The sequence below is a fragment of the Rhinolophus ferrumequinum genome, chromosome 26 (assembly GCF_004115265.2).
Source record: "Rhinolophus ferrumequinum isolate MPI-CBG mRhiFer1 chromosome 26, mRhiFer1_v1.p, whole genome shotgun sequence".
NCBI lineage: Eukaryota > Metazoa > Chordata > Mammalia > Chiroptera > Rhinolophidae > Rhinolophus > Rhinolophus ferrumequinum.
In genome coordinates, this window is record NC_046309.1 from 7,654,963 (window position 1) to 7,681,844 (window position 26,882).

The window sequence follows — 26,882 nt, forward strand, 5'->3', positions numbered from 1 at the left end:
CAAGGGTTTCGGGAGGCTGGGAGCCCCTGGGGCCACTTACAGAAAAGGCAGGCTAATGGCAGGCTCCCTGTTGCTGATTTGGGGAGGATAAGGTTCTGACTTGCCAAGTGTGGAAGCTCTTCTAGCGGCTCCCCCCACAGTCTCTTTATGCACATTTTACTGGTTAAATGGGGGACAAAGGAGGGGAACTGGGATTGGCCTTCCATTGCCCTAGTAAGGGCCCTGGCTTGGGGACAGATAATGGGAGCCAGATAGAGTCTAGAGGCAAATTTAGGAGAGTGGATGTGGGCAAGAGGGGAGCCCACCAGGGTGGTGGGGGACTCAGAGAAGAGGTTTGCAAGTGTGTTCTGGGGCCGTCATCTATGAGGCCATGAGGTGGTCCCGTTTCCTCCAATATGGCACTTGCGGGGCCTAAGTGGTCCTGGGTCTCCCTTTACCCACCCCCTGCGGAGACGGTAGGACAAATGGACAAGACCAGGAAGCTGCTGGGACAGAACACTAGGGCGTGTGGGGGAGTGAGGGGAGGCGCAGAGAGGCAGGGAGTTCCCCAACCACACATCAGGAAAACTCGGGAGCCCCATGGAGTATCAGGGACCCTTCACTGGGATGTCTGGGAAGGGGGAGGAATGGCCTAATTAATCCACCACAGCTACTCTCTGCCCAGATTCCCACGCCTCCTCTAAGACTATCACCGTCACATTTTAAGATTCCCGGGAGGGGCCAGGGTATTGGCATGATCTCTCCAACTTTAGGACATACCCTCTCCCACACAATTGCACTCTCTGGCCTGGGCCTCTCTCAACTGCCATCTCTCAGGAGGTGGTCAAAGGATCAATTCATCTTCCTCCTCCTCATCTGTGGATCGCAGACTGGGGCCCTGCAGGATGTCAGCCAACTCCTCTTCCAGCCCTGGACTCTCCACCAGCTCCAGCTCCTCCAGCTCACCTTCCGCCTTGGCTGGAGCCAGGGGGAGAGGGGTATGTGGGCAAGGGGAGGGCGTGCGGGTCTCTGGCATGGCAGGGGTCACTCCCTCTGGCCCAGCGGCCCCAGTTTCATCCTCAGGCAGGCTCCAGGCCTCTGTGGGAGGGAGCGGGCCCCCAGGAGTCTTTCGAGTTGAAGTTGTGTTCCGGAAGCTGGCAAGGGGAGGGCGGAGCTGCACCCCTGACTTGGTGTGCCCCTCGATGGCCTTCTGCAGCTGGGGGCAGAAGGAAAGGGAAAGAGGGTACCAAATTGGGAAAAGAAAGATGAGGCAGGGTGAGAGAGAGACAGGAGAGAAGAACAGATACAATAAAAGGGAAAAGGAATGGTAAAGATGGAGAGTGGCAAGAAAGATGGACAACTTGGACAGATCAAAGAAGACAGAAAAAGGAAAAGAAAAGGGCATGACCAAAAGACCCCCCAGAGCAGTGAATCTCAAGCCTCCAGAGCCACGACCTCCTATGGCCCCCTTCCTAGTAACCTTCAGGCCCCCTTCAGCCACGTCTCATCTCGTCCCTCCTTCCATGGCCTTCCCCAGAGTGCACTCCTGTAAAACCATGACTCAGGCCCTGAACCCCAACCCCAACCCATGCCAGCCATGGATGATCTCAAGGGCTACATCCGGGGTGGAGATCTATGTCCCCTTCAGGACCAGCCATAAAAGACTTGGCCGTCCACTCTACTCCCCCGACCCCAATTGTTGTACCCCCAACCTCTGTGTGAGAAATAGAGAGGAAAATGGGGGATTAAGACCATCCCCTCACATCCTGTGCCAACCTGTTCCTCCTGCAGCTAAAATGGAACACATCCCTCTTACCTCCTCCAATGCCAGCACCCCCCGGAGCTTCCCCATATTGGTCACGTAGGCAAGGTGGAGACCCAGGAGTGAGAACAGCGTGTGAGTCTGTGTGCAGAGAGCAGGGGGTCAGTGCAAGGGCAGCCCCACACCTCCCACCCCTCCCAGTAGCCCTGAGTGCTGGGCAAGGACTAGCCTGGTGCAGGGACGCCTGCTCCACCAGCTGGAAAGGCGACTGGTCAATACAGCAGCAGTCAAAACAGACAGGCTGGCTCAGCTGCTCCTGCTCCCAGGCCTCTATCTGTCGGGCAGAGTAGGGTAGTCACCCAAAATCACAGGAGTCCCCCTCCACCTCAGACAGGAGGAGACTTTGATCCCCAAGCAGCCCTCTTAGCCCCAGGTCAGAATCCTGAAGTCTGCAAGGAACTAGCACAGACCTTCCAGATCACTAGACCACCTCCCTCCCTTCTTCCCAGGGGATGGCCCCTCCACAGGCCACAAATCAACCTTCGGCCTCAGGCACTGGGACCCGTCTCCCGTGTCCTCCCCTGGTGCTCCAAACACTTGCTATTAGGTTGGTGCAACAGTAATTGCGGTTTTTGCAATTATTTTTAACCTTTGAAACTGCAAGTACTTTTGCATCGACCTCGTATTTCCGACGCACCTTTCCAGCCTTTTCCCCTCCTCCGGTCATACCCGACTGCTTTCCGTTCCTCAGACAGGCCTTCTGGCTTCCGTGCTGGCTGGGCTGCACTTCCCTTACCTGCCCACCCTGCGCCCACACAGCTCTCCTGCCACTCCCAGGCACTGGCTTCGCCCCTTTTCAATTCCTGCAGCACTCTGCTGGTCTCTGCTTTTCAGAAATGTACGGACCATGCTCCCTCTTGCATCGGCGTTTGTCTAGCCTCTGCCATTGGACGTGACCTCCTTGAGAGTGTTACTGGTATCGATGGCTGCATGTCGTGAAAATACTAGCACATTTGCCTTTTACACCTCCGATCACGCGCGTATTTGTTGGGTTTGAAGAGCTGTACTGAGTCGCACAAGTCAAAAAAGCTATCCTTTAAAACACGATGGCCAACTCACCTCTTGACTTTAGATACGAACTCCAAATCCTCACGCTTTCAAGGAATCCAGGATAGCTCTGGCTTTCATAAATGAATCTAAAATTTTCTGAAATTCTCATCTTGTCTGACGAAAGGTACACATGGAGTTTGACCAGCTCTCACAGCACATGGTGACCACTTAGCAGGTATGTTGCAGAGACAATTTATTTATAGGACGGGCTAGACTCTTGCCAACTCCGCTTTGGCTGCTCCTGTCCTCCTGGACCTTTCTGCGATCGTTCCTGGCCTGTCCTAGTTCCATTTTTGCCTTCCCTTAAAGAACAGCAACAACAGCTGCACACATGTACCAAACACACATGTACCAATTTCTAGCACACATGTACCAAACATTTCCTCTGTGCCAGGCATTATTCACATTGCTTTACACATCTTCACTCCTTTAATCCTTTCCAACAACCCTATCATTATAGCCACTCGACAGTGAAGGAAGTGGAGGCACAGAGTGCTTCAGTAGTGTGCCCAAGATTACACAGAGGAGGAGCTGGGCTGCTGACGTGGACTGCTGACAGGGTTCCAGGTATCCCCCCAGCTCTTGGCTTTGAACTTGAAAAAGCTCAGCCCCAGATACACACTGGAGCTCCAATTGTGTGTACTCCTGACAGTGTAGCAGAATGAAGTCATAGCAGGGACTTCGGATGATCAATAACTGAATTCTTTCAATATCATAGGTATCACCCTTGGTATTACCAAGGATGTCACCTTGATCTAGTCTGAAAGCCATGTTCAAAATACTCTGAATTTTGATTCCTATTGGGTCTGATCCCTCTCAAATGTCAGCTGGTAGCTGCCTAAAGTCTTCCTGGGGAAAGATATAAACTAAAAAGGTACGACCTATTGATCTATCTTCTTTTCATCTCTGGCTAAACTTTTAATTTCCAGCACTTATAAATAGACTCACTGATCATCTAGCTGGCTTCCTCTCTTTGGAATAATAATAATAATAATAATAATATTATTATTATTATTATTGGTTTTAGCACCTTAGCAACGTACTTCTTAATTGCAGTTATGACCCATCTGATTCCTGCTTGTGGGCAGATGTAACGGTTGTTCTTTTTCTTCCGTGGTCATTGCTTTGACTTTTCCATACGTCATTTATCAGAAGTGTATGTGTTTTGAAGGGTGACATGGAGAGGATGGGGAGGTTTCCTTTCTCTCTTGTCACTCCCCAAACCCTCCTCTAACCCCAGAGGACTTTCACTTTTCAACACATTTATTCTGGATGTCCAATAAGATGTTCACTGTGAAATAATATCCCTTGTGGTTCTGTCAGCTACAAAGCTCTACCTTTCAGCCTTCACAGCGAGTCTAGTCTGCGTTCTCCTTTACTAGATGGACTGGCTGCTAATGGATTTTGTGGTGTCTCCACTCACCCACCAGGGTATCCCATCACTAGTATTCCCGGTCACCGCTCCATCTTCTTTCATTTCTCACAGCCACGCCCACTCATTCGGTGGGCTCAACTTTCTCTCTCGTGGACTTGATAACTAACTCTTTTGGGAAATGGGCATGAGTCCCAAGGAGGCAGCACTGTCAATATTTGTCCTCAGTTTGTGGTTCTTCCCAGTCGTGCTTCCTGGCATCTTCCAGTTGTCCAGTGTCTCAGGGCCCGGATCCCTCAGCAGAGTAAACTTCCCCAGGCCCTGATTTGCCCCTTTTAGTCTCCATGCTGTTCTTCCGCAGTGGTACATGTAAGGGCTGGTGCCGTTTTACTTCAGGCAAAGCTCAGCCTTCCCACAGCCTCTGTCTGGTCCAGAACATCACTGATGTCTAGAGGATCTGAGGCTCATCTTACTACCATGGTCCCATCGATGCATGCAGACTCAAAACTTACCTCTTCTGAAATGATGACAAACTATCTGAAAACACCACCAGGTCTCCCTCATCTCTGAGCACTGTGTCCATCACACTCCCCCTAAGCACACCTCCTTTCCAATCTCTGAAAATGCTTTGCCCCCTAGACTCGCATCTTAGTCTTATGACAACGCAATGAACAAGGTAGAAAAAGACGAGCAATATCTTCATTTGACAGAACCATCCACCCCAGCTTGCTGTTTCGCTTACTTACCTCTTCAGGTGACATGTTATCTACTAAAGCCGTTGAATCCTAGAGAAGAAAGACAAAGGTCCAAGGTCTTTCCTAATGGAACCATAGCCACATCTCCCCGACCAGGGCCACCGATGCCTGCTTTCCGGCTCCTCATCCCTTCCATGTGATCAAACTTCTCTTTGGTGGGACCCCTTCCCTCCTGATCTAAGGACCATGGTTTTCTCACTCCTCAAAGACGAGCTCTGTTCCCCTGTTCCCTCCCCAACACATCTCTCACCTGACTCGTTTTCTTCTTTGTGGGGCGAGTTTTGCCCAGCAAGCAGCGTAGCAGAGACCGAAAGATGGAGGGTCTTTGACCTGAGACTAGTGGGGAGCGGATGGAAATGGAAACAAAATAATACTCATCCTGGGAAGAAATGGCCAGGGGCTCCCGAGTGGTCCCCCGACCCTTTGCCACAAAAGGTCTGTCCTGCCCAGATGGTTTACCACCACAGACACCCTCTCTCCTACTCTCCTGAATCAGCCCTCGCCCCACTCTTTGGGGCAGTAATATGGAGACTCAATGAATAGGGAAGCCCCCACACCACCCTGGCCTCTCCCTTCCTCCTACTAGCAGCCCTTAGGCTGAGTGAAGGTGCAGGATGGGAGAATCTTCACCTTCAGGCTCTGGGGCTTCTGGCTGCTGTTTGTGGCTGGGCAGGGGCCCATTGGGCTCTTCGGGGTGCAGTGGAACAGTAGGAAGGGGGTGAGGAGGATGGAGAGGAGGCATCTGTAAAGAACAGGAATGATTCTCAGTCCCTGAGAAGAGGCTACCTGGTGCTTTCCTGCCTTTACCAGCTGGTGCCCTGGGAAAACGAATTCTATTCTTCCTCCCCAGTTCAGAGTTCCTCTATCCCTTTGAAGTCTTCTTGGTACCATCATCTGCAATCTAATCTAGTCCTTTGGGCTCAGGGGCACTGGTCTCCGACTTTCTCAGTGACCAGCATCTCCACCCCTTCTTCCTATTTCCCTGTGCACCAATCTCTCCTGCTCCCCCGGCCCTTCCCAGCTCAGTCACCTCGGGCTTCCCAGAGAGGTCCTCCTCTTCATCCTCATCCACAAAGGCGAAGGACTCCGGCCGGCCCCCGGAGAAGCCGCGGCACCCCTCCCCAGACTGCCGCGTCTTCCCGTCGTAAGGCAGCTCAGACAGCTTCCTAGCCAGGTCCTGGGCTTCCCTCAGCCTCCGCTCAGGACACAGATGGCGCTGCAGGAGGGCCTGCAGCTCGGACCGCTCCACGGAGCCCAGCAGGATCATTGAATCTGGGGGCCATCCAAGCTGGGCCTGAGGACTTGCTCATTACAGCCCCCAACCCCGCCCCACTCGGCAGGATGGGACAGGGACAGAGAACAAGCGGCCCCTTGCTTCTTCCCCAAAACTCACTCATTCCCTTTTAGTTCACCCATGGAGCACTTAGAAACCTAATTAATCGTATACAAATTGGTGCTAATTTGTACTCATTTTGATATAGTCTATTTGCAAATAGGTGAACTTGGGATTAAAGTAGGCTAATCAACCTCGTCTCCCAAAAAAGAAACATTAAAAGCCATCCATGTAGGTGGAGATAGGAGTATACTTTGAAAGAAATCTACAGGGATATCCGATGTTTAATCACTTAAAGACTCTGTCCTCCTAGGATATCGTGTTTCCCCGAAAATAAGACCTAGCCAGACCATCAGCTCTAATGAGTCTTTTGGAGCAAAAATTAATATAACGTCCGGCATTATATTATATTATATTATATTATATTATATTACCTGGTCTTATATAAGACCCAATCTTATATTATAGTAAAATAAGACCAGGTCTTATATTAATTTTTGCTCCAAAAGATGCATTAGAGCTGATGGTCCAGCTAGGTCTTATTTTCGGGGAAACACGGTATAAACAGAATGCCGACTTTTCCTGGGAAGATCTTTTATACGTTTATCAATATTCTGCTACATTTATGAACATTTTCATTAAGTGTTAGGGCCATAAAATTGTGGCAGTGCTATTGAGACAAATCTTACCTTTAAGTTTTAGTCATTATTATGAAAACCCTGAATCTCACTGGCTGTACCCATGTCCAATGAAGAGACACTGCTTTAGAGGTCACTTAGCAGGTATCTGGGATTTGGGGAAATATTAAAACTAACCTAACGTGGGCAATTCGGGCACTCTGATGATCTGAATTCAGAACTAACCATTTTAATGGCTCCAAATGGCCCTCCATAATTCTTCGCTATCACACGAATTCGAACATTAGGCAAGTAGCTATTTAATATCTAGTAAATCCCTATGAAGAGGTGGTCTGAGGGAGACAGAAGTTCTAGTCTCCAGGAATACCCACTCCAGTGAGGGAGATCAGACAGAGATATATAAACCACAGTAAGAAATAATACAGAGCGGGATTAAATGCCAACGGTGGGCAGGAAGGATGGTGAAGGAAGTGAACTGGGAAACCACTGCTTACTAAAATTGTCCACTCCTTCACGTGGAAGCTTCATCTGCCCCTCAAGTGGGGTATTAAAGAACAGCTATCATTTATCTAAGTAGCAAAGAGAACCACAGAAGGGGTTGTAAGACTTCCGATTGACCCTCATTATTGGGGGGTTCCCTATTTGCTAATTTGCCTACTGGCTACAGTCACATTTGTAACCCAAATCAATACCTGTGGAGCTTCCGCCGTCATTCACAGACATGCGCAGAGCAGCAAAATATCTGAGTCGCCCCACGCACACATCCCGGATGAGGGTTGAACACCCTGTATGTCCTCTAGGAGCCATAGTTCAGTGTCATAGCCCCAGTTCAGTGTTCATGGCGACTTTATAGACTATAACCATAATGAATAATGAGAACTGACTGTATTTCTTTAGTCGGGTTTTAACTTCCTTCCTGTGCCTGCGTTACGGCTGTATTTTCCCTTCCTGGAGCACAGGCTGGGTGTCCTGTAGCAGACTGGGTGGCCCCTAAAGACGCACCCACACCACAGGGCCCCCTCCACCTCTATGGGACCTAAATTCAGGTCACTAGCTCAGGAGTGGCCTACCTTTCTTCCCACTGACCTTTTGAATCAACCAGTGGTAAAGTCTTGAGTGTGGTTGTCTGGAGCAGGGCTTGCAACTCCCCATACGTGCAAGACGCTGAAACAAACTTCACATCACGGACCATGATGTCTTCAACAAAGATTGTAAATTTGCTACGGAGGGAGAAAGCACGGGGCGGGGTTAGCCCCACCATATGCTGTCCCTTGGCTGTCCCTTCCACACCTCCCATGAGGTTGGCCAGGCATTCGATCGCTCACAATATTCAGTAAGTACATGGGAATATAAAAATCAGTAAAAAGCGGTGCTTCCAAACACTGACCCTAACCTCACTCTCAACCTTACAATCTCCCACCCCCACCCCCTCAAAGCTGAACTAATTCCAGCTGGTGCCCCTGACCTGAGCTGGTTCCAACCAAGGTCAGGCAAGTAGGGTAGCTTCTTGACCTGGATGATGCTGTCATAGAGGGAGGGCTGCAGGCTCTGAGCCACCATGTTGGCCAAGATAACAGCCACCATCATGGGTAGGATGTGAGCGATCTGACCCGTTAATTCGAAGCAAATCACAGCTGTGGAGACTGTGTGGGACACGGCGCCAGTCAGCGCTGCTGCTCCTAGAATGAGACACAGGAAGGTACTGGTGCATTAGAGCTGCCATTCTTGGCATGGACGGTGCATGGGGGTGTGATGGGAGTGACACAGAGTAGGGAGACCTGACCTCGTCAGTGCCAATACTCCTGGGATCACCACTTGTCAAGAGGAGGGGCTAGAATGCTGAACTGTCAGGAAATCGTCCTTTTGATTTCATTCTATGACCTTTGACAAGCTACAAAATCTTGGTGTGTGCCCAAATTTTCATTTATAAAACGGAGGTAGTGATGTCCTATCTATTCCTTGTTTTTGAAAGTTTGGATCATTCTTAGCTGAGTATTTTAAAACCCAGTTATGGCAGTCTACTTTGGAACTCAGATTTTGAGCCAAGAATTTATGGGAGAGTAAGAGCATCATATGAGCAATGAAGCTGGTTAGAACGCCTCTGTCTAGAGGAGACATGGCTTTAGATGTTATGGGATTTCGGTGAAGAGAGGAGGGAAGAGAGACGAATAATAATTCCGGGGGTTACATTGGTCACTGTGTTAGACATAGTTTTTGGTTAGATGGGATAATAGATTAGATGAAAAGGAAATCATAGACTCTCAGAATATTAAGGCTGTAAGCTATCTCAGAAGTCACTTTACAATACAGAAACTAAGGCTCAGAAAAGCAGGTAACTTGTCCAGGGTCATCCAGGTGACAAGTGGCAGGGATGGGTCCAGAGCCCATGTTTCTTAGCTCTTAGTCATGTGCTCTTAAGTCTCGTCAATATTAGCCCATCTACAAGGTGAAAGTAGCCGAGCCAGTCACCTGCATAGTTGTTTCCATGATTCTTTGAGGAGAAAAACAAACCCTTACCAAACACTGAGACACAATCATAGGTGCTTCCATCCCTATTATTTCACTTAATCCCCATAATCCCTTTTCTCCTTGAAGAAACTAAGTCTCATAGGTGTTCAATAAATGTTAATGACAGTCAGAACTAAGGGTTGATTATTTGAATAGAAGTTGAATGAAATAGCATTAAATTAAAACCATACTGTGTGGCATGGAATGCAGATGTCCTGGGAAAGTTTGAGTGTGGGCATTTGAAGGACTCAATGTTTGGTTACAGGAGGGTGGGGTGTGTCTCACCAATGACTGCATAGCCCCCAGGTAGAATCTTGTAGATGATGTCATCAAATAAGATGCCCTCAGGAAATATTATGGCCATGATCTCTCCTACCAGCCTTCCAAATGCAGCTCCTGGAGGACAGACAACAGGAAGGAAGGTGTTAGAGATTCATGTTCCTTGGCCTCTGTATTTTCAGAGCCAATCCCTTCTTGGGTGCTAAGACCAAATACAAGCCTCCAGCTTTCCAGGTCTTTCTGTATTTTCCCAGTGCCCTAGAAGGCAGCTATCAGTAGGCTCCCAGGCTCCCCATCAGAACTTACCTAGCACAAACACAGGCATGAAGCCTCCACAGGGTATGGGCATAGTAGTGGCCACGATGGACATCCAGAACTGGGGTAAAAAGAGGCGTCAGGACACCGTCTCAACTCTGCCCAACACACAGATGCATACTCAAGCCCCTTCCCACTATCTTCCTTCTTGCTTCAAGAGTCACAGAAATCCTGGGATGGCTCATCCTTCTGGAAGCCATCTTGTCTGTCCCCCTTCCTCCAGAACCAAAAAACCGTGGAGCGATCAGGCTAAGAGATCACCCAAGACAACACAATATGAAACTTCCTCCAGATGGTTATCCTAAAGTCTGCTACTTGGAGTGACTATATTTGCTCCTAGGCAATCTAGAACAAGGACTGGGGCCCCAGAGTTCTCCTCTGTCACTGCCCACAAAAAGAGCCTTGGCCCTCTGTATCCTCTTGGCTTGAAAGGCTCACCTCAGCAGAGCAGCCTGAATCTCTTGTAGCTGAAAAATACCTTTTTCCTGGTCAGATTATGTTTCTGAAAAAGATCCCCCGTTCTAAGTGGCAGACATACCTTAAAGTCTTAGTGCCTTACTGTGTGACTAATTGAACTTTGAGACGGTCATTTACAAGCCATTCATACGATAAACCTCACAGGGGAAGCTGCAGTGGAGACTGTCCTGCCTGACATTCCCTGTGACATCGAGTCACTTTAAATCAAGGATCCAAAAATCAGATCTGGCCTGGCCATACTGGAAAGGCACATGGAGAAAGCCAGGTGACTCAGCCAACGTAACAGAAAAGGCGTCCAAGGCCAACTTTGTCAGGTAGTATTCCAACAGAAACTGGGATAATTTTAGAAAAAGCAATGTGTGCATTTTGTGGCAAAGGATGCAAATGAGCTGAGAAATAGAGTGGGAAAAGGAGTAGTGGTTGAACTTTTGAAACATCTAAAAAGGAAATAAAAATACGAGACATAATATGTAAATTAAGCAATAGATTTATATATCACTTCCAAAATAAATAAGCCAATCTTGGAAAAGGATCTCAAACTAATTTGGTGAAAGATGGTAGAAGCTAAAGTTCAAAACAAATTGCCAGGATCAAAATATTTACAAGTTAAAAACCAATTGCATTGTAAACTAACGAGAAATAAATTTCTTCATTTCCTGAACCTTAGAAAGTATTCCCTGGAGCCAGGGCTGACCTCAAGAGGTAGTGACGAGGACTCGGACGTTTTATCCCAGATACTCTGAGGCAAAGCACATACTTCATGTCAGAATATCACTGTTTGAAACAGTTGAGAACTGAAAAGTGAAATGTACAAATGAAGAGACTGCAGACTGAGAAATCCTTGAGTGTATATAGCATGAGTGTATCTTGTTATCTCTGCCTTCGCTTTGCACTGGCACAGGGCTCAGTAAATATAGGTAGGATGTAGGTAGGTAGGTAGGTAAGTAGGTAGGTAGGTAAGTAGGTTGGTAGGAGAGAAGGAAAAAAGAAGAGAGCTTGGTCAAACAGTATTGATGCAAAGCAGAAAAGTCTTCTCAGAGCTATTGTCTGCTGCAACACCCAACAGTAAGGCTCATAGGGAACTTGTTTAAACTGCAGATGACCTGACACTACTGGAAGCCACCACATCAGACTGTCTGGAGACAGTTCTAGGCACTTGTAGTTTAAGCTTCTAAAGTGATTCTGACCTCTGACAGTTCGAGACCCCCTTGAACTATTCTGTACCATCTCTTTGGAATACATAAGGGATTCTGAAAAGCCATAAGGGATTTTCTAGGCTCAGGTCAATCTGAAAACTCCAGTAATACAGATAATAGGTGGCCGATAGGTCTGATTTCAGAGGATGAACTTTAGATTAGCTTCCAAGATATATGTAAGACCAGTATCAGGATCAGAGGACAATGGCAGCTCAACTCCTATAGCACCAAGAATGACACGAGATTAGCTGGCTTTTGAGCTATTAGCTCTTGCAAGGAAAGATCCAGACTCAGTGTAAGTGACGTGGAACACAAATAACTCCCAAGATTTTAAACACCCAATCCTAGAGAACTGGGAAACTAGAGACCCATGATTATAGATTCCACTTTCTTTAGACCTTTCACAAGAAGGAGTGATAGATATGAAGATCAGGCAAAAGGAATTCTACAGAGCCTCCGGCTGTGCTCCGTGATACTAAGCAATCGTGTTAGATGAACTGAAAGGGAAACTGAGAAGTTGCAATCATATTCATACTCATTGTAAATGCTCCTGACTTACAGCATAATGATACTTTCCATGTCTTAAGATTGAGGAAGATGAAAGTGCCCTTCGTCAATATTATGAAAGGTCTGCACTGAGACCCTTATCTGCATGCCCTGATACTGTGAGTGTAGTCACCACATAAATTTTAAGTCACACTATGGAAAAATAGTTCTAGTCACTTTTACATTTTCATTTGGCTATGTACCCTCTTGCCCACACTCTGGAAAAAATAAGGGTATGTGTATGTGTCCAATGATAAGACAGCGAGAACTGCTGGAAGCAGTGATGAGTGAGTAATATCATGGTTTGGGAGCCACGAATGGTTTCATGTTTATAAATATTAGAGACCATTAGAGGCCCGCTACAAACTGTTGGACAGCCCAGGAAATGTGTGAATTCCCGTTCCTGATACACTTACGATGTAAACGTTATCAGGGATATAATTCAGTGAGAAATTAATAATAGTGACAAATACAAATAAATACAGTTGAATTTTTCTATACAATCCAGGAGGTTTCTCAGAGTAAACTTTAATCTGTGAAGTGGAATCCAGACATATACTTGGGAATCCTGGGAGGGGAGGGGGATGTGGGTAAAATGTTGAAAAATGTATTGTGTTGCTCAAAACATTTTCAAAAGCTTGACGCTTGAAAAGTATGGATGATCTCAAAGTTACCATACAGTTCAGGCTAGAGGAGTATCAGAAAACCACAATTATTATTATTATTGAACAACGAAATTCTGAGATGCCATCAACCCTTGGAATTGGTTACTGTAAGTGGGTTTGTACATTCAACAACCAACGATAGGAAGTTGGGATTGATAAATTAGAGAAGATGAACTCTATAACGAAAGCCCAAAAAAGTCCCTCACAAGATATTGAGAACTTATAGATGATAAAAATATCAAATCTGTTGAAGGCAGAAATTAAAAAGGTATAATTGATAAAGTGGGTGTGCGAAATGTGGAAGCTACAGACCCAATTATGCCCCCGGAATGAAACAGGGAAGAACAGACACAAATTCAGCTTCTAAAACCGCACAGCAAATCCTGAGAATGTAAATGACAGTGTTGGAACCTGGGGCGTCAAGCACCTGGCATCTCTAATCATAAGGTCACTGACAAGTACATTCAAGGAGCATCAATAAACAAAAAAGGAAATTAAAAACATTTTTTTCAATCATAAGCATCAGATTTGCCAAATATCAATGATTAAGTATTACACGTTTGGCACCTAGAAGGTGTAAAATAACATTTATTGAATAAATGAGTAAACGAACCCACTACAGTTATTACAGTATAAATATCACTTAGTGACTCATGTCCTAGGGAACTATAGATTCATAAAAAGTATCAGGAATAAGGTAATAGCAAGGTATTCAAAAGCATGAAAGTTCAGTGTGGACAGACTTTTAAATGAGAGCCCTAATATACAGAGAAAAATGTTGGCTTATTTCGGCAAGACACACTATGAGTATTAAGGCAATTCATCAAAAAAGAAAACAAAAATGCAACCGGCAATTGTAATAGATAGCACAACCAGGGGTGGAAATAAAAGCATCTTTGTATAAGGCAGTAATTGAGAAGTCTATAAATACATGAGCCTTGACGGGCAGATATGAAAAAGAACTAATGTAAAAAGAGATCAGCTTTTGTTTCCTAATTGGAGTGAGAAGACAGTGGTCTGAGAATGGCAAAACCCTCACAGCCTTGCTAGCTAAATAGAGAATAACAACATTTATAAAAATTATTTATAGTCACTAATGAAATTAAATATTTTATCTCTTTTGCAATTCTAGAAAAGAGATTACCCACTAGACTGGGAGGAAAAGGGGATATGCCAATTATCTAAAAATGGATTACCCGATCCATGGAGAATGAAGTGCCTAATTATGTAATATGTGGGGGGGTCCTGGTTAATTTAGCTGAGGTTTTTACAGTCATCTGTATTGCTAAACTACATCTCGTCCTTTTTGACTTGGCTGCCGTGATGTCTTAATTATTTAGCAAGTGGAACCTTTAAGGGTGAAATAATTATGGCAACATCACTAAGTTGACATCCGTGGAACGGTTAACCGAGATGTCAGTTCACTCATACACAAGAGCAACTTACTTATGGTATGGTTTCCAAACTGTTTCTTTTTAGGTTGGATGAAGACGGGATGAAGGATTTACCTTTTCCTACCCTCTGCAGACCCTGGGTTGAAAACGGAAGCGTAGGGGGTCAGGAGTGTTGGGAGAGGTACCTTCATGATAAAGAAGAGGAAGACGATGATGACCACGTTGACCTGGGGGTGGATCCACACAGCGGACGGGCCCAGGCTTGCGGGGTCACCTATGTGTTTTACCCACGTATTGTTGTCAAAGAGGGTGCTGATGGCTTCCCGAGGCATCAGCTGTGAAAGGAGGAAGCAAGAGGGGGCAGTTCTCCAGGGATGCTCTGTCCTTCCTCTTTTTACAGAACTGACCCCCGTTCTCATTTTTCAAGAGTCCCCTCTGCTCTTTTCTGAGGGACAGATTCTACCCTTGGGCAAAAGTACATAATCCTCAGAAGCCTGAGGGACCTCTGTGCACTTTCCTCCTTTGCATGTGGCCCAGTGCTGGCTTCGTCCCTGTCGTGCGCTCAGTGACCTGACCCTCACCCTCAGACCCCCCTGGGAGCTGACCTCTCCAGCCATGAATTGACCCATTCCTGGTGGAAAGGTAAACGAGGCGATGACAAAGGTGACAATTCCAGGATACAGCAGGCGGCTGAAAAAGGAACAGAATGAATCATCCCCCGAATTTAGCCCATCCACTGAACCCTGGCAAGCTGAAGTTTCCTGCGGTCCAATGTAGTCGCAATTCTTTAAACACTGCGCATTCTCTCCAAAACGCCATCTTGAAAGGAGAAATCACACCACTCACTCTCTACACAGGGTATCAGGGCTTCTGTATTTTATCATCAGTCACTGAAACACATCTAATGCCTTCCACAAGATTAAAAAAGAGGAACTCTTGGAGAAACCATAAAAGTGGGGAGGGTAAAGGAAGGGCAGTGACTCACTGCTTAGCAAGAAACTGGCTGAGGGCCTTGTTTTTTCGGACGCCGAGCATGACTTGGCGATGCAGATATACAAATACAGCTCCCAGGAACCCACAGCAAATCCTGAGGGTGTAAGTTACACAGAAATCAAACCCTCAGACCTAGCCACGGGGGACCCAAATACCAGGCCTCTGCCTTTCTGTTCTACCAACCTCCCACTAACAATTTACAGTTCATCCAAGCCACCCCACCTTCTTCCCAACTTGGGTCCCTTCCAATCCAAAGCCACACCCACCCCCAGCTCACTACTCCCAGAGCAGGTGACCCCACTGACCCAATGACGGCAAAGGCTGGGAGTTCCTTCAGGTCAAAGGGGAAATCCATTCGGAAACTGGTTCTGAAGAGAGCAGTGATGGTGTCTATAGGATGGAAAGGCCAAAGATCATGGTGGGAGCGTCACAGAAACCCACCAAGAGGGGACCAGAAGTCATTAGCTTTTAAGGATCAACTCCTTTCTCCCTCCAAGCCCAGTGGCTCCTCTTCCATTGAATTTCATTTTTCTGTGAACAACCAATACTCCCCTACTCCATGACTTATCTCCCTGTCCGATATCCTTGGGTCTCGGTCCCCCGTCCCACGTAAAGCCACCCATTCCTTTTCCGCACTGCTCCCCAGAGCTTCCTTCCACACCCCTCTGCCAGCCTCCCTATTTCACAGCCCTGCAGCCCGGGCCTCCTGTTACCAGCGTCCTTGTTCCACACAGCCAGCACGCGGAAAACAAAGGCACTGAAGGTGGCCGCAAAGAACCCTCGCCAGTAGTTGTGCACTGCAAAGTAGGTAGAGGTGACCTCGATGCTGAAGAGCACTCCTGTAGGGCGTGGAAGTTGGTTAGGGGCAGACAGGCCTGAAACGCTCGCTCCCACGCTCCCACCCCGCGGGCCTGACACAGGAACGTTCCCTGACACTCGACTCACGAGGGGAAGCAGTAGTGGGAAGGAAAGATCGCTTAGAGACCATGCTGTAAACCGTCTACCTGCTCGTGGTAGCAGCTTTTTGCAGGCCAGAGATGTGGCTCAACAAGACCCAGGGAGACTGGGACATGAGGGACCCTCACGAGGATCAGGTGGTCATGCCCTCTCTGTCCCTTAGAAAGGAGGGTTGGGTGGGAGTCACGATTGTCAGATAGTCACAGGAATTTAAGGGTCACTGAAAATTTTCTGCAGGGACCTTGTGAGAAAGAAATCGTTCAGAGCAGGTGCGTACCAGAGTGGCCGAGCTGAGCTCTAGAGTTTTGGGGACTCTCCTTAATATCCTTTCCAATCTTTCCTCCCTCCTCCCATGCACCACGTATTCTAGGGCAATTTGGTAAGGAAGAAATAAGAAAAATGAATAGGAAAGGGCTTCACAAGACTTGACAGGGCTCAATAGTCCAAGAACAGAAAGTAGAGGATTCATTTAGATTTTAAAAAATTAATATTAAAAACTTGACTTCAAAGGACCAAAGCAAGGGGAAAAACCAAGAGACTAGAAGAAGTTAAAAATAATTACGCTGAAGAAGGGTGAGTGAGGCAGAAGGAACACCAAAGTCCTAAGCAGCACTGTTTCTGAGAGCAGACACAGGAGCCGAAAACGAGGAGGCAGATATATAGGAAAATGGCAAGGGTTGACAGGGACACAGTTCAGAACACTAGTGAGGACATAGGAAGCAAGATTCAAGAGGGGCGAAGAAAATAATCATCAAACATATTCAAAATAAGGGAGTGGACTTTGATTAGATGCAAAGTAAAGATTGACGACAACATTACCTAAAACCTAGCCAAGCCGCATCTTTATCAAAAAACTAGGGAAAGGCAGCATATAATTAGGTGAATGGAGAAGACACCTGGCCCCAAGAAAGATCATGAAACAGGTAAGGCTGGTCTCTTCCTTCCGCTCCATGGTAAGTGGTTTCTGGCCTATAAGGACCACCCGTCCCAATGCTGGTTCCCTCTTCAGGTGGTGTCTCACGTCCTAGCCAGTTTCTTCTCCCTGTTCCACATTCAAAGCCACATCTCTTAAACTTCTCAGGACTCCAGCCCCTCTCTTCCCTACGTGACAGTCAATAGTCACAGGGGAGGTTACGCCCTCATGGAATAGCTGCAGCATTTTGGCAGAGGACTCCTAGAGGGCAGCTTAAACGTCAGCTTCCCTAGGAAGCCATCCCCAAGCCCCTCTTCAGGTAGACACAACCCCTCCCTCCCCTTGTTCTCTCAGTTTTGAACCATCAGAGCACTTCCCACTTTCAGATGTAGTTATTTGTTTGCATCTCTGAGTTCCCCCAGGACTGAACGCCTCTGGGACCCCAACACCAATACAGTGCCTGGTACATAATCAGGGCTCAATGGATGAACAGATAAGGAGAGGACAGGGGAGGGGAGGGGAGGTGAGGAGAGGTGAGAAGGGGAAAAAAGAGGGGAGGTGAGGTCACGGAGGAGAAGGAAGAATGAGAACAGAAGAGAATAGGATGGGTGGAATTTCAGAAAACAGAGTGAGGGAATGGGGAATCTGGGACAGACAGAGCCTTGCCAACCACCCTCTGCCCCTGCTCCTCGAATCTCATCAGGTAAGGCAGCTGCCTCTTTGCCCTAAAAGGAAGATTTGACACAGTAGGGAATCAGGTAGAGAAAGTCTCTCTCCTTTTCTTTACCAGAAACAGCACCAAAGTCGGCTTTGCTATGTCTGGGTGTAAACCATCCAATGGAGGACTATATTACAACCATTTTTTGAAATCCTAGGCTAGATTTTTCTCTCCCACGGTGTGGTTCTGGGACACTTCCCCTAACAGTCTGTCACTGTATACTCAGGAATGAGAACTAGTTTTAATATTAGCCTGAGCCAAACAGAAAATGTGTTGCTGAAAGGAAACACGGCATTAAAAACCCAAACAGCTTCTGGAAACTCTCTGATCGCTTAGGTTCAGGAATTTCGCTCTCTTCTCCCAGAATTTCACTCTGGATGTTCCCTGTTCTCCTCTGCCCCCATCGCCTCTGCCCAAACCCAGGGCCTTGTCCTTGGTCTCCTGTTCTTGCTATTCTCAGATACACTTTCTCTCTCAAGTTCATTTATGCCCATGGATTCAACTACCCCCTATAGGCTACTGGTTAATAAAAGTATGTTTTTCAGCCCCGTTCCTGAACTTCAGACTTGCCAAGCCAGATATCACTTGGATATGCCACAGAACTTCAAACTCCACACATTCAAAGTGAAAATTACCAACTCCCCAGACCTGTTTCACTTCCTATATTCCATCTCTTGGTTCTAGCACCACTGTCTACCGTTTCCTTGTTATAAATTTGGGAGTTAGCCTAGATTTCTACTTCTCTCTTACCCTTCATAACCTCTCATAAAATCAACCACCAGGTTGCACCAATTTTACTTTCTCTCGCCCGCATATTTTCATCCAGCATTAGGCCTACGATGATGGCCTTTTTGTTAATCTTGGATGCACCCTGTTCATCCACAGGCCAGTTCTATGCTGCCCACATATGCCAAAGGGATTGGGTGACCATGCAAAGCAAGCCATGTCTCTTCCTTGCTCCCAATTCTTCCATGGCTCCCCTTCACCCATGACAGTGTTTCCCAAAGTCAGGTCCGTGAGATGCTCTAAGTCCCACGAGAAAATCCTTGCAAAAGGGATTCTGTAGGAAATGCTGACTCTGAGCCACATTTTGGAGAGTCACAATGCATGTCAGCATAGCAAACGTTCTGATAACTTCCCAGTTTAAAAGCCTCTCTGTTTAACGCAATAGTTTTTCAACTTATTTGACCTTGGAACCCTTTTTTACATGTTACATCTGTTAACAGAAAATAAAAGCTACATCCTTGTGCGTGGTCTATGAGGACCTTCATGATTTAGCGCCCAGCTACCTGTCCAGACTCATTTCCTGTCATTCCTCCCCTTCCATCGTCATCGACTCGACTGTAACTATAGCTCCCAGATTTTGATTCTGCCATACTGTTTCTTCTGTCCAGAATACCCTACCCTCACTGTCTTCCTTGGAAGTTCCTACTTGTTACTTAAGCCTCAGATCAAACACTATCTCTTTTGTAAAGCTCTGCTGCCACCCTCACCCCCACCCAGGCAGCTTAGCAGGAGGTTCTCACTGCACTTGGCCAGGCTGCCGTGGAGACACCTGTGCTTGTCTGCCTGCTACCCTCTCGAGGTGAGTCCAGGATCCAGCAGAACCCGGAGAGGACGCGGCACAGAAAGCACGTAATGGATGCGAGAAGATGCTGGTCATTTAGGTAATTTGTTGACTACATAGTGAACAAATGATCTTAATACTAATTTCTTCTCTCAGAATTCGTTTATGGGTATGAAATAAAACCAGTCAAGTTATGCGATTGGCAAGTACATTTAATACTTGCCACTTACAACAAACATTCTGAAGACAGCACCTTAACTTTTCAATGCTTAACATGTTCTGTTTCAAGAGTCACGTTGTCTGCAGAAAATCCAGATCCTTTTCACTTTAAAAGAATCTGACTATAAACAAAAGCAAAAACAATTCTACCTGTCTTTTTAGCTCTTCCGGATGTGTAAGGTGAGGAGTAAACAAAGGTGAAAGTGGGTATAAATGGAAATGAGAAACAATGTGTGTAAAAATTCAAACACACTACCTACCCTTTACTGATGGGGACCAATGACTCCAAAGACAAGAGCTGTGAAGGGATGTGTAAACAGGGTGCCAGCTGACGCGTTTGCTGAGCTCATCTCCTTACGGTGTGCACTGGCGCAGCGTCAGGACGAGTGAACGTGATCCATTTTCATTAACTCTAAATGCTTATCCATGCATCATTCCTGAGCCAAGCCATTATAGCTACCTGAAGACTCCTCTACGCAAGGACCAACCACCTTTTCATAATTGAAAAGATACCTCTCACAGCTGGTGTGTTTAAAAAGCATATGCCTTTCCTGAAATTGATTTCTCCAATTGTCAGCTTGGTGTCCTTTTTGTCACCAGTGAATCCAAGGACTGGTCCATATAATCTCTGTTCAATTAATCTGGCTACAATGGATATTGATGAGCAAATAAACATACAACAGCTTTCTCTGACCACGCCCACTTGTCAGACATCCAGGATAAGGAAAGTAAACCGTAAGGTTGCCCTTTGTCTCATACGTGTAGAAAGAGCTAAACCCAACTGTAAATTGCAATCGAGAAACAACGATCCTTTAACTCCCACCAGTAGTCCTCCTGCAGAGCTGACTGTTCATCTAAAGAAGCTCCACTTAAACTCGTGACCTAATAACACACAACAAAATGTAAGTTTGCCGTTGGAGAAGAAAGTACACAGACTCCTGTGAGAAGATGTGAAAAATGGAGGGCAAAAATAGCCAACAATACAATAAAAGGTTTTAATGTATGTAGGGGAACCGGGAGCCCGACTGGGTTTGAATTCCTGGCTCTACCACTTACTAACCTTGCTCAAATCACTTACTTTCTCTCTAATCAGTTCTCTCTTGTATAATCTCGGTCTCATAGAGCTTTTGGCAGGAATAAATGTCAAGTGCTTAAATGTTGCCTGCACACAGGAAATGCTCACTACAAGTTGGCTATTCTTGTGTTGCCCTTGTTTTAACTGGTAATTCCTACACTTGGGGATGCTGACAACTGTTTTGGGAGCAAGATCAGGCAAATGGACTGCTGTGAGAGTAAACAAATCACTTGCCTCCAAGTGGCGTCCCGAAGCAACAGCCGACTCCAACAGCACAACCCACCGTCAGCATGTCCGTGTAATAGTATGGCTGCTACTAGGGGAGAGAGACCAGGAGACAGGTGGGCGGGGTGGGGAAGGAGGCAGGGGAGAAAGGAAAGGAGAACAAGCAAGGGTGGGGAGAAGGCAGAAGGAGGGCCTTAAGTCACAGGGAATCTCAGTGGTCCCATCGTCCCCGCAATTCCCAGGGCAAGAGAAACTCAGTGAGTTTGGCAAACAGGAAGTGACCTCACCGCGCAAGGCCAAACATAGAAAAGAAAATAAAAGTTAGGCAAATATATGGTGGGCAGGTAAGCCAATCAATCAATGATCACCAGAGCAGGGCTGGAGGTGGGGACAGTCAGGGACACACGTGTCAATTGCAAGAGACAGGAAAGGACTTCAGACAACTAGTGCTGCTATTAAAGCCTGCATGAAATAGGTACCAGCCTCAAAAGAACACAAGGCCCTGTGGTAGAAAAGTGTGGGTGCCTGGAGACCAGGAGCTGGGATCCAGGCTCACTCCCTGATTGCCCACCCACCAGTCCGTCAGCGAGCACCCTCCTCCACCCCAAAGCTTGTGGCAGCCACCCAGACCCTACTTCCAAGTCGTGCTCAGGCAACTGGGATGGGGAGGAAGTGGGACTTGCCTCCGACAGGGGCTGCAAAGCAGCGTCCCACGCCCACCGCACAGGCTGACACCAGGAGGTCAAGCTGCTCAGGCACGGTCTGCAACAGAGAAGCACGCAGGACCAGGAGGGCAGAGGGCTGCACAGGGGGCAGTCGTAGAGAGACGAGGTGGGGGCCAGGAACGACAAAGGGGCAGCATGGGAGGCAATTGTGGGGGAACGGATGTTGGGGGGCAAGTGGACTGGCAGATTAGCAGAGGAGCGGGCTGTGTGCAGCCCTGATGCAGGGGTACAGAGCAAGGAGAGGGCGTTACTGAACAGACACAAGCTAAACAGAGGTGTCAGGCGGGGAGCATAGGTGGTGGGGTGTGTGTGGAACACAGGGGAGCACGGATGAGCGCCAAGCCCCATTTCAGCATCACAGCCAGCCCGGAGCAAAGGCAGCCCCTGCCCTCCATCTTACTTTCTCAACCTTACCTCATAGACCCCACTGAACACAGACATAAACTTGCTGAGCACGGCAGCACAGATGCTGGCAATGTGGACAAAAGGGCCCTGGGAGAGCGGAGGGCAAGACGTCAGGGGCAGGGGCCAGAGGGGGCCTTCGTGGCATCCCACGGACTAACATTTATTGTCCCAGGCACTGTACGAGGCACTGGGAACAGAGAAGGAAGATAGAAGTTCTGCCCTCACAGAGCTTCATCCCAGAGAGGAAGGGAGGTAGTACACCAGCATGTTATCATTTCAGAAAATTCTAAGGGCTAGGAAGAAATGGTGGGAGGGCCAGGGGCCAGAGAGAAACAGGACAGAAGAGGGTGGGATGGGGGTGTGTCTGGAGAAGGTGCTCAGGGAAGATCACAACTGAGTCCGGCCTGACTGAAACGAAGGCGTTAGCCACGCAGGGGTCAGGAGGAAGGATGTCCCAGGCAGAGCAAGTGCAGAAGCCCTGAGAGGGCACACGCTTGTGTGGTTGAAGGACAGGAAAAAAGGCCTTGTCACTCAAACGCACTGAACAAGGGGCAGCCTGGGAGGACAAGAGGGGGGGTCAGAGAGGAGCCAGGTCACCACAGGCCTCCGAGGCCCCAGTGAGAAGTTTGGACTTTATTTTAAGGATGGAAAGCCATTGGGAGTTCTTGAGCAGAGGTCAGACATTACTAATTCCATTTTGAAAAGGTGACTCTGGCTGCTGTGTGGATACTGGCTGCCGCAGGACAAGAATGCACGTGAGTATAACCTTGAAGAAAGCACAGCCTCTTTCCAGGTCTCAGTTTTGCATATTAAAACAAGGGCATTGGTGTGGAGTGTTTCTAACGCAGTGGTCTTCCACTGGGGGACATTTTGCTCCCCGCCCCCCAGCAAACATTTGGCAGCGTCTGGAGACATTCTGGTTGTCACAACGAGGGGTGCTCCTGGCATCGAGTGGGTAGCCCAGGGATCATGCTAAAACATCCTACAGTGCATAGGATGGCCCCTCAGGACCAAACACCCAGGTCCACGCTGGGAGTCTCTGCGCTAAAGCCCTCCCAGCTCTGATGACTGTTATTCTGCCTCAGGACGGGGGCCTCCCACGTATTTCCCCTCCCTGGTCCCTCTTGGCCCTGGCCCTCGTCCCCATGCCCATGTCCACGTCTGTTCCCAGAGCCACTCTCTGCCTGCCGGCCGTCCAGCTCCCACCTCGGTGACTGCCACCTACCTCCTTCCCCACAGGGATGCCACTGCCCAGCCCAGCAGTCAGGGCCACGACCTTGGCGACGAAGGCCTTGAGGGTGAGATACTCCTTCAGGATAACCCCACGGAGTATTGTCTTCATTTCAGGGATCCCAGAGCCTAAAAGGGTAACAAAAGGATTCTGTGCAGGTTCAAGCTGGAGGCTAAAAGGGAGGTGAGCATCCAGGGCGGGGACATGGGGGCGGGGGCAGGGAGAGGGCTGTGGTGGGGAGAACAATGGCAAAGCAGGTGCATGAGCTGTCAGCAGGGCTGGGCAAGGGAGGGGTGGGGTGGAAGGGTCCACGGAACAATGAGATTATGCTGACCGCGTGCAGGGAAGCAAGTTCTCACCAACGGCCTGGGGAGAGATGAGCTGGCAGAAGAGGGCGCTGAAGAGGATGAGAGTAAGTGGGAAGGCGACCCAGACGAGGTACTGCAGAGGCAGGTTGGGCTGCACCTGGTAGTAGGTCCACTTGTAGGCTGCAGAGACACGCGCCCGGGCTCAGGCCGGGGGGATGGCACGCCGCTGCCAGCGCCACGCCGCCGCACAGGACAGTGTGCAAAGAACATGCACGCGCCGGGGCTATCCCGTCTGACCTCGCGCGATCGTGCTATTCTCATTTGACACGTGCGCGCGTGGGGAACCTGACTTGCCGGAGGTACCCTGACCCGTTCACGTTCCCGCCACTCACAGGGGTGGAGACCCTGGCAGGGCTGCAAACCACACTGGGCGCTGGGACTGGTCATGTTAGAGGTCACCCAGGTGACCAACTACCGTTGTTTGCCTGGAACCGAGAGGGTCCTGGGACCCAGGACGTTCAGGGCTCAGACCGGGAGAGTCCTGGGAAAACTGGGGTGAGTAGGTCACTGTATTAGAGGGGCGCCCACAGCTTGGCTGGTAGCAGGTGGAGGGGCAGCAGAGATGGATGTGGGTCAGGTGGCCAGAGTCCCACCTGATCTCCTCTGTGCAATGTCCCCCTCCCCAAACATACCCAGCTTATCCTAAGTAGAAGCTCTAGGCACAGCCTCAGTGTGGGGAAAGGTTGAGGGGCAGGGCCGGGGGAAACCTACCCTGAAGGGTTTTGGCACTGACATAATCCATGCTCCAGCTAACCAGAGCCATGAGAAGTCCCAGAAGCACCAGAAAGATCCAGTCTTCCCCTAATTTTCTTCTTACCACGCGTCCCAGGCGGCAGATACAATCTAGGAAGAGAAAGGGGTAAAGAAGAGTGGTAACCCCTCACTGCTCAGGTATGGGACTGAGGTCTTGTTCAGACATCTCATTCACTTAGGGTCTTGTCGATCGATACGTCTCATTCACCGAGTTTCTCTTCACCTCTCTGCCAGGTGTGGCAGCACCTGCCCCGTCCAAAGGCACCAAAGTCCAGTGCCCCACTGGATCCTTGAATGCCTTTGTAAAACTCATTTCTTGGGGCTGGGTGGGAGGGAGAGTGGGGAACAAGGCAAGTGAGAAAGAGATGGAGAGGGATGCCTCTCCTGAATGCTGGGGTGCACGTGGGGAAGGCGGAGGGCGGGATATATGCAGTGGGACATCCAGCTACTCTCCCAAGCCTGCACCTCCTTCTAGTCCACATTCCTTTACTGCTCAGTCCCATCACCTTGACACTTGGAATAGTGGTCCTCGTCCTTGCTGTCCATGGTAGCACTGGAGCCCGTCTTCTTGAGCAACCCCATGTCCTGCTCCTTGTCTGAGAATTGCTCTTTGTGATGGCCATACATCTGGACAGAGGGAGAACGGGAAATGTCTTCCTTTTGAAAGAATCCAAAGGACTAGACAGAGGGAAGCACATAGACCCCCAGGAAAAACCGAACGGCTTTACAGAACCCTGGGTGTTGAGGGCCTCAGGTAGCGTCCAGGCCCTGAACTCCCCACTCTCCATCTGCTCATTCCTCACTCTTTCCCCTGGTCTGTCCATCCTCACTCCCTCTCCATCCGTCCTCATCTTGGTCGATGACAGCCTTCATTAAGGAGGCCAATTTCTACTCTGTAGCAGGGATAGAACTGTGCTAAGCCTGGGTATGTGTGTCAGTTAGGCATTTTCTGTCACTCTGCTTACTGTATCTCAGCCCGCCTCGCTGATATCCCCCGACCGCCTGCACTGACGCCCTCCTAGGAACGCTGACACGAACAGGGTGAGGACAGAGCGGCATGTGACTCTCGGTGGCACTGAGACTTGGTGTGTCTAGTCTCACTGGAGGCCCCTCAGATGCTCGGCCAAGCTTAAAGGAAGCCTATCCCTCACTCCCTGGACTTGTAGGCACAAACAGGAACCAGTCCCGAGAAGGGAAGTCAATCCACTTCATCCCAAAACAGGCTACTTCGACGTTCCCCCAAATGTGGCGGGTGGAGCAGTGCCCCTTGTATGTGGTCGCCCTCTGCTCTCATCCCCAGGTAGAGCAGGTGAGTTCCGTCTTAGGAAGCAAGGGCTCTAACTTCTTGCAGCCTGCCCCACCCCCCCACTGCACTGACTCTGTCCTCTGGGGCCAGGGTCACGCCAGGCCATGTTGCTGGTTCTGAGACAACCTGGGTACAAGAGATCTGATTTCGCAATATAAGCACAGATCTGAAGCCTGGGTAGTGGACAGCACACACTAATTGCCCTGCGTGTGTCTGTTTCGTCTTCTGGGATGGGGTTAGTAGTGGCTAAAGGAGGCAGTGTTTCCCTCCCCGCCCCACGTGGGACCTAGAGACAAGGCACTAGCAGCGGCACTCAGTGCACGCCCTTCCACAGGCTGTCTCCATCCCTTGGGACCCAGGCTGAAGGAGTTGAAGAATAGGGGTGCTCCCTACCAACCCTGGCCTGGAAAACGCTAGAGGAGTCGAATCTGTGCTGGCTGGTTCAGGGCTAAGTACCACAGCAGAGCAGGGCTGGTGGGGGAGGGAGGAGTCCAGCCTGAAGGGATGCCGAGTCTGGGCTTGGTGTGCGTGGGGTGGTGCTGCGTGTGGGTGAGGGAGCTCGCACACGCACAGGCGTGGGCTCCTTGGCCAATCACTTGTGTAGCTTATGTAAGCACAAGCTCGGCACGCATGTGTGGCTTTGCTGTCCCCCATTGGATTCGGGTGTTCTGTTGGGAGAGGTTATATAAAAGGACGTGTGTGTCTGGCAGTGCACAGGGAGCTCGGCTCAGCCCTTCAAAGGACTGTCACCTTTTGAACACATTGCCATGTACTTTTTTAAGTGAAAAAGAAAATTGCTCCCTCTTTTCCCCTATTTCCTAATTTCCCCCAATCCATCACACCACTGTCTCCTTGAAACCCCCGCCCCCCCCATTGGGACCTTACCTGTGTCTGGTGGGTGTTGGGATGGGGGCCTGCATCCCTCCGGAGCCTGTGCTGGAGGCCCCCGTTCTCGGAGGGCAGTCCGTAGCTGGTGCAGTGCTCGAAGGCCATGTACTGGTACTGGGGGGCACTACCCCACCAGCTTTGTTCGCCCCCACGCCTCAGGGACTCCGATGGCTTCATGCTCCCTCCCCAGGCCAGGCCGTGGCCTGCTTG

At 48.9% G+C, this 26,882-nt stretch overlaps 1 protein-coding gene across 2 annotated transcripts; it reads right to left on the reverse strand.

Moving 5' to 3' along the window:
* On the reverse strand, positions 1-26,882 carry CLCN1 (chloride voltage-gated channel 1). 2 transcript variants are annotated; one of them, XM_033098692.1, is made up of 23 exons: positions 26,670-26,882; positions 24,985-25,105; positions 24,437-24,568; positions 23,717-23,845; positions 23,352-23,485; positions 22,136-22,213; positions 21,006-21,084; positions 16,036-16,161; positions 15,628-15,712; positions 15,315-15,416; positions 14,935-15,019; positions 14,515-14,664; positions 10,043-10,112; positions 9,743-9,853; positions 8,415-8,628; positions 8,036-8,169; positions 6,009-6,250; positions 5,609-5,720; positions 5,229-5,314; positions 4,970-5,008; positions 1,971-2,075; positions 1,796-1,882; positions 1-1,195 (listed from the first exon to the last, which is right to left on the reverse strand). In XM_033098692.1, exons 1-23 carry the CDS (start codon positions 26,847-26,849, stop codon positions 824-826), a joined length of 2,973 nt encoding a protein of 990 aa, XP_032954583.1. In that variant the 5' UTR covers positions 26,850-26,882; the 3' UTR covers positions 1-823. The 2 variants fall into 2 exon arrangements, with proteins under 2 accessions (XP_032954583.1, XP_032954584.1); XM_033098693.1 differs by lacking the exon at positions 1,971-2,075.

Coding starts and splice junctions, on each gene's coding strand:
- CLCN1 (XM_033098692.1), bottom strand. CDS start 26,849: ATGAAGCCATCGGAGTCCCTGAGGCGTGGGGGCGAACAAAGCTGGTGG. Junction 6,251..8,035: donor ACCACTGGTTGATTCAAAAG/GTCAGTGGGAAG, acceptor GATGGCCCCCAG/ATTCAATGATCCTGCTGGGC. Junction 1,196..1,795: donor GGGTGCTGGCATTGGAGGAG/GTAAGAGGGATG, acceptor TTCTGCCCCCAG/CTGCAGAAGGCCATCGAGGG.